A 19060-nucleotide genomic window follows, 5' to 3' on the forward strand; every position below is an offset into this window, starting at 1 on the left:
CTGATTTGATCTTGTTTTCAAGTTGGAATTATTTTAATATGTGAGAAGAAAGAAAACATGGAGTGATACAAATGATTATAAAAAAAAATAAATAGGCGACCACTGTGCTTGATCAACCAGAATCAAGCATTCCAGACCACAGTGGAAATAAACAACTATTAAATTAACTGACTTGATATGCTGGAAAATGTTAAAAAAAAAAAAGTTTAAGACATGGTTAAAATCTCTTTTGGAACCTTAAAAATTAAACCTTGAAAATTCTGAGAAGCAGAAGCAAAAGTCTCCATTTAGTCTCACTGGTATATAGGAGAAACAATTAAGATATTAAAGAGATTCCAAAATCATACATTTGAAGGCACATATTAAATAGGTCACATTTGCAATTTTTCTTTCCAATATGGGTCACTCTTATTGTAAAGAGGGTATAAACCCTGTACAGAGTGTGTGTGTGTGTGTGTGTGTGTGTGTGTGGGGGGGGGGGGGGGGGGGGGGGTGCGCTGATTCATAAACCGAGAATCTTATTCCGTTCTTCATCTCCAACCAGAGAAAGGGACACATTCCCTGCATGAAATCCACCACTTCAACCCAGAGTAACCTCTAGGGACCAATTTAAAGCTGTAATCTTATGTTCACCGTTCAAATTGTTTGTCATGCTGCAGGGCAATTGAACCAGTCAATCATTTCCTATGAAAATCCGCCCCACAGATGAGTCAGTATAAATGATGAATCGGGTAATATCCTTGAACAATTCAGTGGAGGTTGCCACAGCAGAGCCCAAATGAGCATCAATAACCTTGATCCAATATTTGCCTTCATAAACAACTAATCAAATATTTATTTGGACAATGACTGAAATTAGAGACACTTTAGCTGACCAGCGAAGCGGAAGACTGTTTAATCATAATATGTCATATTTCCTTTGTCTCGCCTTCCTATAAATGTCACATTTGCATGGATATGCACCATCTATAATGATTACAGCTCTTATGTTAAGACAAAAGGCTGAATGTAGCATTATCTATGAAAGAAGCAACCATGCATTTGTATAACCTACTTTGATTCAGCCTTAAACATATTTTAATTATGGATTTAATTAATTATGGATTATGCAGCATAATTAACAGGTTAAATATTTGCTTTGATAATGGTTTGATTAAAATGGTTTGATTAAATATGCAATGCAATGTGTGAAATTTAGTCTATTTTAATTACATTTTATTATTTTGGTACACCATAGTAAACTGAAAATAGATGAGAAATTATATTTTGGATTTAAAAAAAAAGAAAAAAAAAACTATGCATACTTGAATATTATTGTAAACATGACCATGCATTTTACACTCAAAATAATAACCCAAACCCATTTTTATGATCTTATGTATTGGCCCACAAATACTGTATGATCAAATGACCAAATCTCATAATTTCCTTCATCTTTTCCTTCGGGGGAAGTCGTGGCCTAATGGTTAGAGAGTCGGACTCGTAATCCAAAGGTTGCGGGTTCGAGTCTCAGGCCGGCAGGGATTGTAGGTGGGGGGAGTGAATGTCCAGCGCTCTCTCCACCCTCAATACCACGACTGAGGTGCCCTTGAGCAAGGCACCGAACCCCCAACTGCTCCCCGGGCGCCGCAGCATAAATGGCTGCCCACTGCTCCGGGTGTGTGTTCACGGTGTGTGTGTTCACTGCTGTGTGTGTGCACGATGGATTAAATGCAGAGCACAAATTCCGAGTATGGGTCACCATACTTGGCAGTATGTCACTTCACTTCACTTCATATTACAAAGCCTTGTTAAAATGAGAGACAGACGAGAGCCCCTGTGCTGCATTTTCACACACACACACACACACACACACACACACACACACACACACACACACATTAACACACACACACACACACACACACACACACACATATACTGTAAGAATGAAATAACCTCAGATACTTTGATCTCCTGAGAAACAGACAATACAAACATGCACAGGCATTTTCAAGACACCACACAGAGTGGAGGTGCAGGAAACTTCCTTTCCTTATGTCCATTTGTTTCTTCTTAAATCCCCTCACCCATCCTTCCTTCTACTCAGTCAGCTCAAAATGGTCAACAATGTAATGTTCTACATTAATGCAAGTGATATTCACAGTCATGTTTGGTATCATTTGAATTGTCTCTGTGCGTCTGGTACAGTGGCATCATTCTTATAAGAAGTAAACTAAAAGGTAATACAGATCCTAAGAGTTTAGAGATATGTTGCACACTGTAGAGGGCGGGTCAGTTCCCAGGGTCTTTCATGCAAATTACCTTCTGTCCCAAGAAGTGATAACTCTACTTGATCAATGCAAATTCCAATTGTTAGCTCCTGTCTCCATCTCGGGGGATGTTAGTGTTGGTCTGAAGTACTTACGGAAATTTTGCAAAAGGATCGGGGCCTTCTGTACCTGGAATGAGCCCATAGGATGTTGTTCGCACACTTCGTACTATGCATTTTTCTCAAGTCAGGTATGCATGTTACTCTTAGATTTATCTTTGACAATTTGATGTTTTGTATTGACATAATTTGATACCTTTTAATTGGCAATGTAATTGACATAATACATATTTACCTGATTGATAATAAATTGTTACATTTGAATTTATTCTGACTTACTCTGAAATTATTTTCTCAAGTAGATTAAGTGAAGGCGTATGTTACCGCAAATCTACGTCCAGGGTTAGTACATACTAAATCTCAGGTTAGATGGAGCATGGGGCACATCAGGTGAGATTATAGATTTCTGACTAACTGCTTGACTTTAGTTAAGATGTTATACAGTTACATTAACTATGGGGGGCTAGATAAAATATTATTGGAGTATTAGTATGTTCGTGGCATACTTCATAGTTCTGGCAATAACCTCTGGTTATTGTCTCAGGTTTAATTAAGTTGTACGTAGTTAAAAGAAGGGTTTGGCTTTGTTTTTCAAGCAAAATGTATAAAATGTTCATGAAGGTGGCTTAATTACAACTGAAATAATTTGATTTGTCTTGCATTGCTAAAGCCATAAAACTGTTTATTAATCATTATCCTCCTCACTTTCCTCATTCATCAACTAAATAGCTACCATATTTATAGCACATGTTGTTTAGACTGGTGGCGATCAACCGTCTATACAATCATAACCATATTATAGATTTATAAATTCAACCAACACAATGCCCACAAAGCCCTTTTATTTAAAACTACAGTACCACAGATGCTACTGATCTGTACAAACACACACTCCAAATTTGATCTTTGGGTATCCAACTGATGCATTTGCGCTCAAATACACCCAAGCACACTCACACACATAACAAAGCGCTACCCTCTCATTACGCTCCCTGAAGCGAATCCTGTTGACAGATCTCACAGAGCTAATCCTTTATCGGAACAGTGATTCTCCAATGCAAGAAAACCTCAAAATCCTCTGAGAAGTGAAAACAATAAATAAATCAAACTGTAGATTAAAAAATGTGGGATACCAAGCATGGTTTTTGAGGCAATATTAACCTGAATACAAAAACTGAGCGTGACTGTTCATTTCAAACCTGTATGACTTTCTTTTTCATACAGTTACAAGAAATGGGGACTGAAGCTTTCAAGCTTAAGGACATAAAAGCAACACAAAAGCATCATAAAAGTGGTCCATATGGCTTATGCACTATATTCCAAGTCTTTTGAATTCATTCAAACAGTGTTGGGGAAAGTTACTTTAAAAAGCAATGCATTACATTATTTTTGCGTTACTTTTGCACTACTTTTTAAATATTAATACAAGAAGTTCTAATAATAGCAAATGTAAAAGCCCTTTCACACCAAAAAGTGTAATGAATAAACCTCAGGCTGAAGGAAAAGTAAATTCACGTCTGTAAAGTAGAACACAGGAGAAGGTTCAACACTCTTCAGCAATTAAAAAACAATGAAGCACAAATGTTAGTTTATCTAAAGTCATTTTTGCTTATTAGTATGGTTGAACTGGCCAATTTCCACGTCATAGTTCAGACGCGGGTTAAGCATCGGGCCTGTTTTGGGTTTCTCCTTATTTTTATATTGTAGACATCCATCAATTAGTAATGAAAAAAACTGCCGCGTTGGTGGAAACAACAGAAGACCGTGCCGCGACTGTCAAGAGTGGTTCAACGGTGTTTAGAGTCCCACAGCAGCAGCGTGCTCAAGTGACTTCAGCGCAGCTGAATAGTTCTGCGTTCAAATGCACACAATAGGCTAAAGCTTGCTGCAAACATAACCATGAATGTGTCTGCAGGAAATAGTAAGGAGATATTTGAATTATTTACTAATAAACTAATGTTTTCTGAGTCTGTGTCGCAAGGATGAAGTTGCTGATCCTGACTCGCCGTCTCCTCATTAGACGCGCATTTAGAGAGAAATGCATCTATTTTGATTACGATTAAGATTATAATAAAAGAGTTTTTGTTTTCAATTTTTTTTATTTCGTTAAGTGATAATTTAAAGCGTTCTATAGATATATTTATCATGTCTGTGAGGCATGTATTCGCTCAGCTTCGGTTAAATTTTGTGAAGCGCTCCTGTTCAAGATGGCAGAAAGCACATCATGTTTGTTTTCTTTGTTTTGTTGGTATTGTGAGTGCACACAAATACAAGTAGACCCTTTATAGGTCCGAATGATGTATTACTCTTACCTTTATCAAAAAATAAATAAATAAATGACGGCATAGGCTATTTTAATTTGTTTCCACTGAAAACAATCCAAGGGTTTGCGCTGGTGCCTCCATGTCCTGCAGAGCGCGCTTTAGCTTCCACTCTCCGCACAAACTTAGATATAGGCTAGCGCACACTATTATTATAGCGCAGGTTTAATGTTTAACTGTTTTAGTATATCTATAGATTTTATTTTAGGCAAGTCGTGGTCCGGGCTAGGGCCTAAATTTGAGGCCCGTGCAGGGCTCTAATTTCACTGTTTTAATTAATTTTGATTAATACTAAATCTGTTTTTTGCGAGTGGGATGAATTAATGCACATTCACATTTAGTCTAGAATTACAGTAACATTACAGTAACAGCATGTTCACACCGCGCACTGTCAGTCAATAAATGGGAAAAAAGTAACTGGCGTTACTTTTTTGAAAAAGTAACTCAGATATTTTCTTGTAAATTCTTGTTAATAACTTTACTAGTTACTTGAAAAAAGTAATATTATTACATAACTCGCGTTACTTGTAATGTGTTACCCCAACACTGCATACAAACATATTTCAAGTTATTATTCACAGTAATTTTCTGCTGAAGTGAGCTGTCCAAGAAACAGATCAGTGTTATTTGTGAATAAATCCAATTATGTGAATTGAATTAGAGTCATTTAATGATATGACTAAAATGAATCATTCATCAGCTAGGCCTGATGTCAAGATTTTCAACTTACATTTCTCATATTCCAAGCACGCTTGGAATACAGCATATGTACCATTTTTGAGACAATATATGGTTTGTTTGGCTTAATTTTTTAAGCTAGAAAATGTTATGTCCATTGCAACTGAAATGAAAAGAGCATGGAAAAAATCGCTTCAGGTTTGGAAAGTCATGAGTGCAAAAATCTTAATTTGTGGTTGAACTACTCCTTTAAGAAATAATGACCCCTACAGGTTTAGACATGAGCATCCTGTGAGCTCCTTTGGTCAGAGGAAAATTTGAGAACAAAACTGGCTGCACCCGAGTAAAAGATCAGCAAGCCAAGATGGATCGGAGGCTCTTTCCAAGAGGAATGATATATAGCAATTTCCTCCCTTATTCTCCGGCCTTCTCTTTCTTACTCAGCCTGATCTCTTCCCCTCACTTTGTCCAGCCATTTTCAATTCAGCACACAGAGCCCAGAAGCAGTCTTTTCATTAAGCGCCTGTTTTCAAGTGGCAAGTTGCAGCCAGATCCATATTTCATTACAACTCCTCTGTCTCTCTCTCTCTTTCCCTGTCTCACACACACATACTGTTTTTGCATCACACAGCAACCTGCAACCTACAAACTCTAGAAACTCCTCACTTTAAATTGAATTCAGAGTAACGTCTTGTTCCATTTTTACTGTACACAGTTTGTTTTTACACACGCATTTAAAAAATAATAATAATAATATTGGAAGTGACAAGCACTTTCTGCAACCCTCAAAACTTTGAGTAGTGAAAAACAACTTTTATTAGATCCACATAATTGCTAATGCCGTGAAGCTACACTTTTTTGGATACAGACAGCTCAAATAAAATTTATCTTTCTTGGTAGAACAAACGTCACATGGGGTTTAAACAATATGAGGGTGAGCAAATGATGACAAATCATTAATTTGTTAAGGAATAGTCCTCCAAAAATCTAAATTTACCTAACCTCAGACCATCCATGATGTACATGAGTTTGTTTCTTCATCAGAAGGGATTTGGAGAATATTTGCATTTCATCAATCTTCTGCAGTGAATGGGAGCTGTCAGAATGAGAGTCCAAACAGCTGATAAAAACATCACAGTAATCCACAAGTAACCCACATGACTCCAGTCCATCAATTAATGTTTTGTGAAGTTGAAAAGCTGTGTTTATAAGAAACAAATCCATTATTAGGATGTTTTAACTTTAAACCATCACTTATTTAAAGTTAAAGTGCCATAATCTATAATAAGGCTTCCTCCAGTAAATGTGATGTGTCCACTCACATACAAATCCACCAGTGTATTTGTTTATGACTGTTTTGGATTACTTTCTCTTGTAAATATGCCTGATTTGTGCATATTTTTCTCCTTGTTCAGACGAGAAAGCAATATTATGGACAGCGGGAAGCAACAGTTTAAAGTTAAAAACGTCTTAATGACAGAAATATTTATTACAAACACCGTCTCGGTTACGAATGTAACCCTTGTTCCCTGAAGGAGGGAACGGAGACGTCACGTCGGATGACCGACGAAATTGGGATCTCACCAGAGAGACCAATCCACTTTGAGTGTAACTAAAGAAGCCAATGGACATTGGCATGCGATCATTGCATCCAGCTGCCGCTGATCACAGCGTGAGCATAAGAGGCAGCAGGTGCACCACATTAATTAATGCTTTCGCTGAGGAGCCGAGCCAGTGACCCGGCAGCTCAGCGGTGGTACAGCGACTGTGGCGACGGGACATGACGTCTCCGTTCCCTCCTTCAGGGAATGAGGGTTACATACGTAACCAAGACTTTCCCTTTCAGTTGGTCACTCCGAGTCACGTCGGATGACCAACGAAATTGGGATCCCTACCAAAGCGCCACAGAAGCTGCCCCTTCCAGTGCCCTGTGTAGGCCTCCTGATCCTTCCTATAAGGCGGACGATAGGACCGGGCTCTACATAGAGAAGGTCAACTACTGTTGTTCCTTGAGCAAACCACCAGTAGGACTTGGATAACACTGGGAAGCGTGCCCTTCCGCTTGAAAGAGGCACACTGCAGAGTCACCTCCTCCCAGAGGGGGTTAAGTGACATTTAGAAGTAACCCCGTAGGGCCCTATAGCACATGGAAGTCTCTGAGATGGCTTAGGCTGCATCATCAGAAATGGCAGAACGTGGTCTGCCAGAGGAAACACAGCTCTAATAAGCATACCGTGGGACACACATATGACAGGGTCTCTCATATGGGCACTAGCCTCACACCAGATTTCAAGAATTCATTGGCTGAAAGGACTGGCACCAGATGCTCCGCCACATCCGGACGCCGGAGTGCTGGAGGACTCAACAGGGTTTGCCTGGTTAAGGAACTCTCTGGAGAATTAGGCGTAAGGACACCGCAAGCCGACTCTGAGCCGGGCCTCTCAGTGCCACTACCCGATTTGAGGTGAGAACACAGGAGGAAACCGGTTCGACACGCAGGCTATAAAACCTAGCGAACGTGTTGGGAGTCGCCCAACCCGCAGCTCTACAGATGTCTGCTAGCGAGGCACCACGAGCCAGCGCCCAGGACGATGCGACACCCCTAGTGGAGTGAGCATGCAACCTGAGCGGGCAGGGCACACCTTGTGCTTCATAGGCCAAGGTGACAGCATCCATTATCCAGTGGGCCATCCTCTGCTTGGAGACAGCCTTCCCCTTCTGCTGTCCTCCGCAACAGACAAAGAGCTGTTCTGAGGTCCTGAATCTCTGAGTTCTATCCACGTACTGTCGCAGTGCGCGTACAGGACAGAGCAAAGCTAGGGCTGGGTCTGCCTCCTCCAGGGGCAGCGCTTGCAACTTCACTACCTGGTCCCTAAAGGGAGTGGTAGGATCCTTAGGCACATAGCCGGGCCGTGGCCTCAGTGTTGCACTGGAGTCAGCCGGCCAAAACTCAAGGCACGATTCGTCGACCGAAAATGCCTGCAGGTCCCCCACCGTCTTGATCGAGGCCAATGCAGTCAGGAGTAGGGTTTTCATAGAGAGAAACTTCAACTCGACTGACTGCAAAGGCTCAAAGGGGGCAGTTTGTAGGGCTCTTAGCACCAGTGCCAAATCCCAAGAGGGTAGGGAGGGAGGCCTAAGAGGATTTAACCTCCTGGCCCCCCTAAGAAACCTGACAACCAGATCGTGTTTCCCCACCGACTTCCCCTCTACGGGGTCATGGTGAGCGGAAATGGCAGCAACATAAACCTTAAGGGTGGAGGGGGACAACCTACGCTCCAACCCTTGTTGCAAAAAGGAAAGCATGGCTCTGATCGAACATCTCCAGGGGTCCTCATGGTGAGAGGAACACCATTCGACGAACAGGTTCCACTTCAGAGCATAGGCCCGTCTTGTGGATAGTGAGTGCTACCTCCTGGGGTAGGTCACCTAGAACCTCTGCGTCCCATCCAGGGACCATACGTGGAGTTTCCACAGGTCCGGACGCGGGTGCCAGAGGGTGCCCCGTCTCTGAGAAAGCAGATCCTTCCTCAGAGGAATAGGCCAGGGAGGGGCTGTCGCGAGGAGCATGAGTTCCGGGAACCAGGTCCTGTTGGGCCAATATGGAGCCACTAACAAGACCTGCTCCTCGTCCTTCCTGATCTTGCACAGTGTCTGTGCTAGTAGGCTCACTGGGGGAAATGCATATTTGCGCAGGCCCTGGGCCCAGCTGTGTGCCAGTGCATCCGTGCCGAGCGTTGCCTCAGTTAGGGAGTAGAACCACTGGCAGTGGGTGGTTTCCAGAGATGCAAACAGGTCTACCTGAGCAACTCCGAACCGACTCCAAATCAGCTGGACCACCTGGGGATGGAGTCTCCACTCCCCTGGAAGTGCTGCTCGTCGGCTACCCGGTTGAACACTCCTGGGATGTGGATGGCACGAAGGGACCTAAGATGCTTCTGACTCCAGAGGAGGAGATGGTGGGCGAGTTGCGACATGCAATGGGAGCGTAAACCGCCTTGACGATTGATATACGCAACGGTCGCAGTGTTGTCCGTACGGACCAGAACGTCCTTGCCCTGAAGAAGCCCTCTGAGGCAGCTCAAGGCAAGGCGTACTGCCAGCAGCTCGAGGCAATTGATATGCCAACGCAGTTGAGGACACGTCCAAACCCCTGACACTGCGTGCCCGCTGTACGTGGCTCCCCGGCCGGTGGCCGAGGCATCTGTGAATACCACAGCATGCCTGGATACCTGCTCCAGGGGCACTCCTGCCCGAAGGAACAAGGGATCTGACCACGGGCTGAAGGTTTTGCGGCAGGCCGGTGTAATCTGAACCCGGTGAGTACCGCGTTTCCACGCCCACCTCGGGATTCGGCCATGGAGCCAGTGCTGAAGCGGTCTCATATGGAGCAGACCGAGCAGAAATGCCCCAGGAGCCTCTGAAAGTGTTTCAGTGGGACCGCTGTCCTGCCTGATAAAGTCTTGAGGCAGTTCACCATCGAGGGTGGTGAGGGAGGAGGAGCCACAATATTTGGGCAGTAAAAGGTGCCTTCCACGATCTTGTAAGCTCCTCATGCACTTCCGGAAAGAATGGCACCGGAGGGGGGCGCTGAGCACCAGCACGACCCCCACCGAGAAACCACTCGTCCAACCTCGAAGGATCGGGACGCGGTGGAGGATTCCACACGAGCCCGACATTCTCGGCGGCCCGGGAAAGCATAGCCGTCATCTCTGGGTCTGGCTCGGACAACGCTACCACACCCGAAGGCGGCAACGCAGCCGAGTCGTCATCCCCGGAGAGAGAGTGCTCACCCTCCGATGCAGCGATCGACATCTGGTCGTCAGAGGGGGCACAGAAGGAAACGCCTGGTGCACCCCATCCAGCAGAGGGCCCAGCACGCTCCTTCGGCAGCTCCACCGGCTGCGGAGTGCTTGAGGGGTGAGGAGCTCCACTTGGGGATGCCCTCACCGTGATCCTCAAGTCACCTCTGACTCCACCCGACGCAGCGTCACCCCGGTTGCCAGGACGAACGCTGGATTGCGGCAGAGGCAGTGGGACTCCGCCATGTTTGACATAACGGAGTCTATTATGCAACTCCGAGATGGTCATGTCCCCACAAGAAGAACATGAACCATCCACGAAAGCTTCCTCAGCATGCTGAATGCCCAGACACGTGAGGCAGCAATCGTGACCGTCCTGAGGCGCCCGTCCAACGTGACCACCACTGCTGCGCCGTAATGCCCGCACTCGCTCGCTCGCAGAAACACTCTCTGGAAGGGGAGAGCAGTAGCTTCACCACTACCGCTCGGCTCCGAAGCGAAAGGATGAATTAATGTGGTGCACCTGCTGCCTCTTATACTCACGCTGTGATCAGCGGCAACTGGATGCAATGATCGCATGCCAATGTCCATTGGCTTGTTTAGTTACACTCAAAGTGGATTGGTCTCTCTGGTGAGATCCCAATTTCGTCGGTCATCCGACGTGACTCGGAGTGACCGACTGAAAGGGAAACAACATTTCACTTCACAAGATGTTAATTTATGGACTGGAGTGGTATGGATTATTGTGATGTTTTTATCAGCTATCTGGACACTCATTCTGACAGCACCCATTCACTGCAGAGGATCCACTGGTGAGCAAGTGATGTAATGTTACATTTTTCCAAATCTGTTCTGATATAGAAACCAACTCATCGACATCTTGTATGGCCTAAGAGTGAGTAGGCCTACATTATTTTTGAGTGAACTATTCCTTTAAAAACTATAAAGAAAACAACACCTTTGTCAACCGAACTCTGCTAGTTTAATGTGACGAGATGCCAAAATGTTGCTACCAGTATCGCTATTCACATGTAGGCTACTCATTTAGCAGATGCTAAATGGGCGCTATCGAAAGTAAATTACAAATTAGCATTATTACAATAAAAGCGACTCATCCTAGAAAAACTACTGCTGCAAAACAATGCCTCAGAATTGCTCGGAAAATTATGGGAACATATTTGAAAAGCAGAATGAGAAAAAGCAATGTTACTTTGTAAACCATTGCAGAAACCGGAATGAGTCCTAAGGTTGTCACATCAAAAATCTGCAGTGTGCACACGTACAGTAGCATGTGATCTTACTTACATGGACAACATTGACATAATCATCATCAGAAAGTGTCTCCAGCATTTCACTGACAGAGGTTCGGATCAGTTTAAGGGTCAGTCCAGATACACTTCCACTGCTGCAACACACCAATATAAACACAATGGCAATTAAAGGGAAAGTTGACACAAAAAATGAAAATTCTGTCATTATTTAACAGCATGGTGAGCAAATGATGACAGAATTTTCATTTTTGGGTGAACTATGCCTTCAAGCCCTAATAAAAGCATTCAATTGCAACAATATTTAAATAAATGGTATGTTAATATCTATACATCTCTCTCTCTCTCTCTCTCTGAGCACTGAGCATCTGCAGCACAGCATCCAAGACTAAGTACATATTAAAAAGATTTATTATATTCATAATTTAAAAAGCACATACACATAATACTCACGCATCAACAAGAATCAGCATGTCCTTGGGCGACGCGGCACCTTCAACATACCTGGATACAAAGAAAGAAATGCTCTGGATCTCTTTCAAGGATAATTTTAAACTGAGAGAACAAAGAAATGAAGGTTGAAGAAAAAAGGGAACAAACGAAAAAGAATTCAAAGCGCACACACAGAAATACGTATTAGTACCAAGGTCGCCGGCGCACATCATACAGGTCGATTTTACTGGGCGTTTTCCTGGCATCCATCCAAGGGGAAGCTAAATGGACAGAGACAGGATATGGAAATATGAGTGACCCCTGATACCAAACTCCATCTGATTTGTCACATCTCTGTCGTGAGCACATCAACAAGCCTCCCTAGAAACCAGTTTCTGTGTACGATGGGGGGTGGTTTGTGGTTTATATTGACTGCAGTGAGCCGACGTGGAAAAAAAAAAGGGCCCCAGCAGAATTTCAGCTTCAAATTTTCTCTTTAACTGAGAAAATAACCTGGTGCAAATGAGAGTGCTCATCTGTAACTATCACAGCTGAACATCTAACAAGACGTGTTTCTTCATAAATGGCATCCCACGTTTTGACATTTAATTTAGTAATCGACCAGTGTTCTGCCGACTCTAATGAATTGAAGTTTACAAGAACATCAATATTTTATAGGCGTATATGTATCTATAAGGAGACAATCAATAGTTGGGAGCCCACATCTTATTATATTACAGTCTTAAAGGAATAGTTGACTCAAAAATTAGAAATCACCCATGTCATTCCAAACCCGTATGACTTTTTGCTTTTATGGAATACAAAAGATGAATTTCTGAAAACTATAAAAGGCCATCCTCTCAAGATAACAAAAGTGAATGAGGACCAACATGACAAAAAACAAAAGTGGTCCATACAATTTGTGCACTATATTAAGAGTCTGAAATAGATGAACAAACTGACATACAAGTGATATTTCAATGAAACTATTAAAATAGAAAATATAGTGCCTTACACAACTGAAATCACATGTAGGTGTCAAATAAAAGCCCAATATAAACTTTAAAAAAAAAATATATATATAAACCCTGCACTCTCCTCTACTGTCATCCTAAGGAGGGTCAATTAACCGAAACGCTGCTTAAAAATAAAAATCAGTAAATTAATTAATTATATAAAATAAACTTTTTTGAGTTCACTGAAAATATTGCCATTTGCTTTTCATGCTGTATTCATAAAAGTTCATGAGAGAAATATTTGTGAATTAATCATTCTTTTGAGTCAAGCTGGTTCACAACATTTAATGATCTGTTTTTTTCCAGTTTTCCAGTGTTTGTATGGCTTCAGAAGTTATATGGACCTCTTTTATGATGCTCCTTGTTGAAGCTTGACGGCCCCTGTCTTTATTCACTTTTATTACATGAAAAAGAATAATCAGAATAATCTTCCAAAATTCAGCTTTTGTGTCCTGCAGAAGAAAGAAAGTCATACAGGTTTGGCAAAAAGATATGAGAAATTCAAACTCTTATAAAGCCGTTAAGGGACAGAGGTTCAGCGGTGGCTAATACACTATTTATATGCTATTAACATTTTTTAGTAAAGCCTTACCAATTACAAATCTGAAAGTAATGAAAATGAATTGAGCACCTCATTACTTTTCTCCTCTGTCATCATTAAATCTCAGAAGAATACAATAAGCTCGCTGCTGAGCTGCTGAGATATTTTATATTATAATTTGTTATGAAAATTTGGTGTAATTTGAGCTGGGAGTACAAGCTATGTTTACCAATTAGAGACAGTGAAGTTTTGGAAAGGGAGGAGGGGATGTGTGTGTGATTCTGATAGTAATGCACACTGAAATGTGTGAGTTCTGAATTAAACAGACACTACGAATTTATACCTGGGTAATAGCGAGCTAATCCAGTAGCGCTGCCGAACACCTGCCATAGTAGCGTTGGATCCTCTTCTCGGTTTTTCTTAAAGACGTCTTCCAGTGCTTCAGTCCAGTTCAGCTCATTCAACACAATGGTGGCTGGAATACAGGCAACAACATACAATGCATGGTATTTCATTGATTGTTTGTTATGGCCTCGGTCAACAAAAGACTTGGAAAAATTGCTTTGTTTTGTTTTTTATCATTCTAAGATTCCGATTAGTGGTCAACAAATGTTTTTTTTGTTTGTTTTTTTCTATGGCCGATTATTATGCTTAGACGCACTTGCACCGCCTAGAAATATGATAGCAACCATCCAGCACAGCTTAGCAACCATTAACCAACACCATAGCTCCACCTAACAGCCTATCTAGCCGTATATATTATCTGAAAAGATAATTTGGTAAATTCTGAAAGTATAATTTGTATTACTTTGTAATATTTGTAACAATAGTGATATAGCACTAATAGTGCAATATATATATATATATATATATATATATATATATATATATATATATATATATATATATATTTATTTTTATTTATTTATTTTTTTTTTTCTCTCTTATGATCATTAAGGCTGCATTTATTTGATGAACAGTGAGGATTATTATAGTTAATTAAAATTAAAATTAACCAACAATTAAAAAAAATATATTATTTGAAATAAAATAAATGTTTAGCTGACATAAAATAAAACTCTTTATTTCAGCCAGCTTCTGAAAATATTTATAATTTTAATGTAGTTAAACTTATAATAAAGTAACTAAAACAGAAATAAAAATTAATATATATATATATATATATATATATATATATATATATATATATATATATATATATATATATATAAAACAAAAACTACAAAAAAGACAGCACACACAACAAAATTACTAAAACTTCAATTAAAATTAAAAATCTTAAAAAAACTGACTCAAAACATTAATAAAAATTAACAATATCACAATGACACTAAAATAACACTGAACAATACAGTAAAAACAGTAATATTGTGAAATACTATTACAATTTAAAATAAGCTTTCTATTTGAATATATTTTAATTTAAATGTCATTTATTTCTGTGATGGCAAAACTGAATTTTCACATGATCTTTCAGAACATGATCCTTAATAATTCCAACTTTTGACCGGTAGCATGTGTATCAATAATTATACATCATCATCATAATCATCATCAAATTGAATGCAAAATTAATGAATATACATTATTTATAATATAAATGATTACATCACCTTTAATTAACAAATAGTGTCATAAAAAACATTTGAATACTTGAATCTATTTACAGAGGTCACAGTACAGAGAGAGGAAATGAAGTGAGAGGAGGAGGAGAGACACAACGGGAGGTGTAATTTACTCTCATCTCAAACGCTGTTAACAGAATAATTCTGTGCTATGCACTGAGGGCTCTTCATCTCCACAGCCGCAAACAAGCTGATTGACTTTATTACATCATCACTGAGGCAACCATGGAAACCTATAATCATCCTATCAAACCTTGTGCTTCTGAAAAGGCTGCGTGCTGATAGGCAGTCAGAAGTGCTGGTAGAGATATGCTAATCAGGTGAGAAAACAGCCTGCGTGTCAACAATTATTGTAATGAAGCATGAAAAATTCTGTGTTATAACAACCATAACTTAAATTTTATTGGTTAGCATGCAGCAGAGACTGGAGGGCAGGGTTGAGAAAAGGAAAGAGAGGAAATTAAGCACGACAGGCACATTTTCTTCAGCTTTTTGTCTAAAAAAGACAACAGACTGATCAATAAGTAGAGAGGAACTGCAGCCTGCACAATAAATCAGGTTATGTTTGAATTGAATTGCAGACAATATATGTGCAAATACTGACATAATCAGGATTATACTTTGTCTGATGAAAATGTGAGCTGTGCTTGCCTGTGCAAAACCAGTGCTAGGGTGTCTGTCTGTCTGTTTGTCTATCCATCTATCTATCCATCCATCCATCCATTAATTCATCTGTCCACCCACTTATCTATATATGTCCATCCATTCATTAATCTACCCATCTAACTATCTGTCCATCTATCAATTTAAACATCCATTCATCTATCCATCTACCTATCTATCTGTTCATCCATCCATCTATTTGTCCACCTAACCTTATATCCATTCATCATCCATCCACCCATCTATCGCTCTATCTGTCCATCTATCAATCCATCTGTTCATCCATCCATCTATCAATCCATCTATTGAACCATATGTTCATCCATCCATCCATCTACCCATCTATGCATCTACCGCTTCATCTATCTGTCCATCTATCAATCCATCTGTGCATCCATTCATCCATCCATCCATCCAATTTATCTGTCTATCCATCTGTTAATCTGCCTGCCCATCTATGCATCTATCATCCCTCCATCTATCCAATTTGTCTATCTATCCATCTATTAATCTACTGTATAATACCTATCTCTTATCCTCCATCCATTTGTCTATATATCTATCCATTCATCTATTATCCATTACCCATTTATATGCCCAGACATCCATCCATCTATCCATCCAATGTATATGTCTGCCCATCATTTAATCTGTCTGCCTATGCATATATCCATCCCTCCATCTATCAAATTTGACTATCGATCCATCTATTAATCTAATACCCATCTATGCATCAATCCATCCATCCATTTGTCCACCTATCCATTCATCTATCATCAATTACCCATCTATACGCCCATGCATTCATTCATCCATCTATCTATCCATCCATCACATTCTGTCCATCAATCAATCCATCCACCTAACCATCCATCCATCCATTTGTCCACCTATCTATCCATTCATCCATCACCCATCTATATTCCCATGCATCCATCCATCCATCCTTTCAAGTTTTATTAAACCATTAAAATATGAAGAACATGTTATACTGGGAAACGGAAAACACGAAACTTGTTTAAGGTATTCAACTGTCAAAATTGTTTGGCAAAAAAAAGCAAACCACAGATTATCATGGAACATGGGTTATATTTTACAATGCGAAAAATACATTGAAAAAAAAAAGCTAACAGAAAATGCAGTATACATTGACTAAAATATAACCAGTTATTAATATTTCATTGGCTCTCCCTTGTGTTTGAATAGCAGCCATTCTCATGCTCATTCCTCAATAAGCATGTTTCCTCATGTTATCACAAATTAAACAATTAATAGGCAAAGCACATACACTCTCCAAACACCACACGTAATATGCTTAGAAAACCCACATCAACATAATACCAACTTGTTTGAATAAAATGGTGAAGATATCAATTTGCCAGACATCTTTGGCCACTAAGTTCAACACTTCTACACAAGTTTAAAGCGTTTATAGACTAAAATTAGCCCAATAGCCCTTTTTGATGGAGGGGTAAAACACAAACACTACAACTTTTTAAAAATGTGCAGTTTGTTTCATTTGATGGTCAATCTTATTTTTTCTAGTAACATCAAATATGAAAAAACAATTCTAACAATTTAGATTTTTTTTTTCCATGAACAGTAACATATCACAATGCTCCAAAGTATTGAGTATTTCCTCAACCTCCACTTATATTAAATAAATTATTTTGGATGTGAAGGAGGGGAAATTGGCCAGCACCCACTGTGAGTTGTCTGTCTTAATCATGGTTAAGTTTTTCTTGGTGTTAGCTGACTGTGGCAGAGGGGGGTCACCCACCCTCTTCTAGCAAGCTCTAAACGATATACTACTTTATCCACGAAAATCCAATTTTCTCCCCGGCGGGAGAAGCAGATCTGTGTTATTTCTGTGTGTCTATGTGTGTGTGCTGGAGGTTCCAGGCTATTTGTGGTCTCTGAGTGTTTGATAGGGGTTGATGTGCGCAAACTTTGCTTTTAGAGTCGCTAGAGAATAGCCACTAGGTTCTCACTGCCTTACATAGAGTCAACAACCTCTGGAATTAATGGACATATAGACGCTCCTGTAATATTGGACATTCCTCACACACAACTGTGTTTCAGCACAGAGTATGAGAGGGTCTGTCACCAGTTTGATTCTACACACGTATTATGTTTCCTTCTGGCGCAAGGTCAGGTCAGACCCAAGACCACAGCAATTATAGCTCTATACCCTTCTCACCTTCCATCTGTCTCTTTCTGTCACTTGATTATTTTCCCTCTCGCCCACTATAAAATATAAAAATTTTAAAGGAAAAGTTCATAAAAAAAAATTGAATTCTGCTATCCTTTACAAAGAATTATTTTGAAAATTGTCCTGACCATCTCATCCATACAATGAACTTGAATGGTAAAGAGTAGTCTGTATGACTTCTGCAAAGCCATATTACAGCTTTGTTTGGGGACCAGATCAAACTGAAGTCATTATTCTGTGCAAATCATTCCATCTGCAATAGCTTAAAATCTCATTCACATTTGCATATTTGTGAATTACAGTTATTTCTTAAGAATAATTATATAATGTATATAAAGTGTGGAAGATATTGACAAAATTTCCACTGTAGTAAGTCAGTCTGGTCACTTGTAACATACTACTAACAACATTTGGAAAAAGAAAAACCCCATTTTGGTGAATTACTGTAATTTATTTTCTTAAAAAATATTTGTGTAGTGTACATACTTAGGGAAAGTATTGTCTAAGGCTGGTTATTGGCAATATATATTTAGTCAGTTTGAGTAAATTATTCATTTACTCTAAACATTAATTTGAATAAATAATTGGACTTTGTTTTGTCCCTAAAGCAGCCTGGGCGAATATTCAGCGAATATCAAACCTAAAACTACAGCGCTTGGTTTTCTATGGGAGAAAAAAAATGGTTTGGTGAAACTTTGTGGGTTGTGGACTCATATTCTGGGCTCATCTGCTTAAATGTACATAATAGATGCTGGGCAGTCGTGGCCTAATGGTTAGAGAGTTGGACTTGTAACCCGAAGGTTGCGGGTTTGAGTCTCAGGTCCAGAAGGGATTGTAGGTGGGGGAAGTGATTGTTCAGCACTCTCTCCACCCTCAATACCACGACTGAGGTGAGACCCTTGAGCAAGGCACCAAACCCCCAACTGCTCCACAGGCGTCGCAGCATTGGCTACCCACTGCTCCGGGTGTGTGTTCACAGTGTGTGTGTTCACAAATGATGCAAACGGTCCTAAGGAAGCTGGATGGTGTAAAGAATTACTTAGATGACATCATAGTGTATGATAATTCTCAGGAGGCCCATGATAAGCACCTACAAGCTGTTCGTCAAAG

At 40.3% G+C, this 19060-nt stretch overlaps 1 protein-coding gene across 1 annotated transcript in view; it reads right to left on the minus strand.

Moving 5' to 3' along the window:
- LOC306888000 (voltage-dependent calcium channel subunit alpha-2/delta-1-like) overlaps positions 1 to 19060 on the minus strand; it is a gene marked incomplete at its 3' end in the record, with an annotated part of 117334 nt that overhangs the window by 52532 nt on the left and 45742 nt on the right. Inside the window, exons 7-10 of the mRNA XM_079446085.1 lie at positions 13773 to 13904; positions 12084 to 12153; positions 11894 to 11944; positions 11478 to 11577 (exon numbers count right to left, since the gene is read on the minus strand). Of these exons, the coding sequence (XP_079302211.1) occupies positions 11478 to 11577; positions 11894 to 11944; positions 12084 to 12153; positions 13773 to 13904 (353 nt within the window). The remainder of the gene's footprint in view (positions 1 to 11477; positions 11578 to 11893; positions 11945 to 12083; positions 12154 to 13772; positions 13905 to 19060) is intronic.

Source organism: Barbus barbus (assembly GCF_936440315.1).
Source record: "Barbus barbus genome assembly, chromosome: 22".
Lineage (NCBI taxonomy): Eukaryota > Metazoa > Chordata > Actinopteri > Cypriniformes > Cyprinidae > Barbus > Barbus barbus.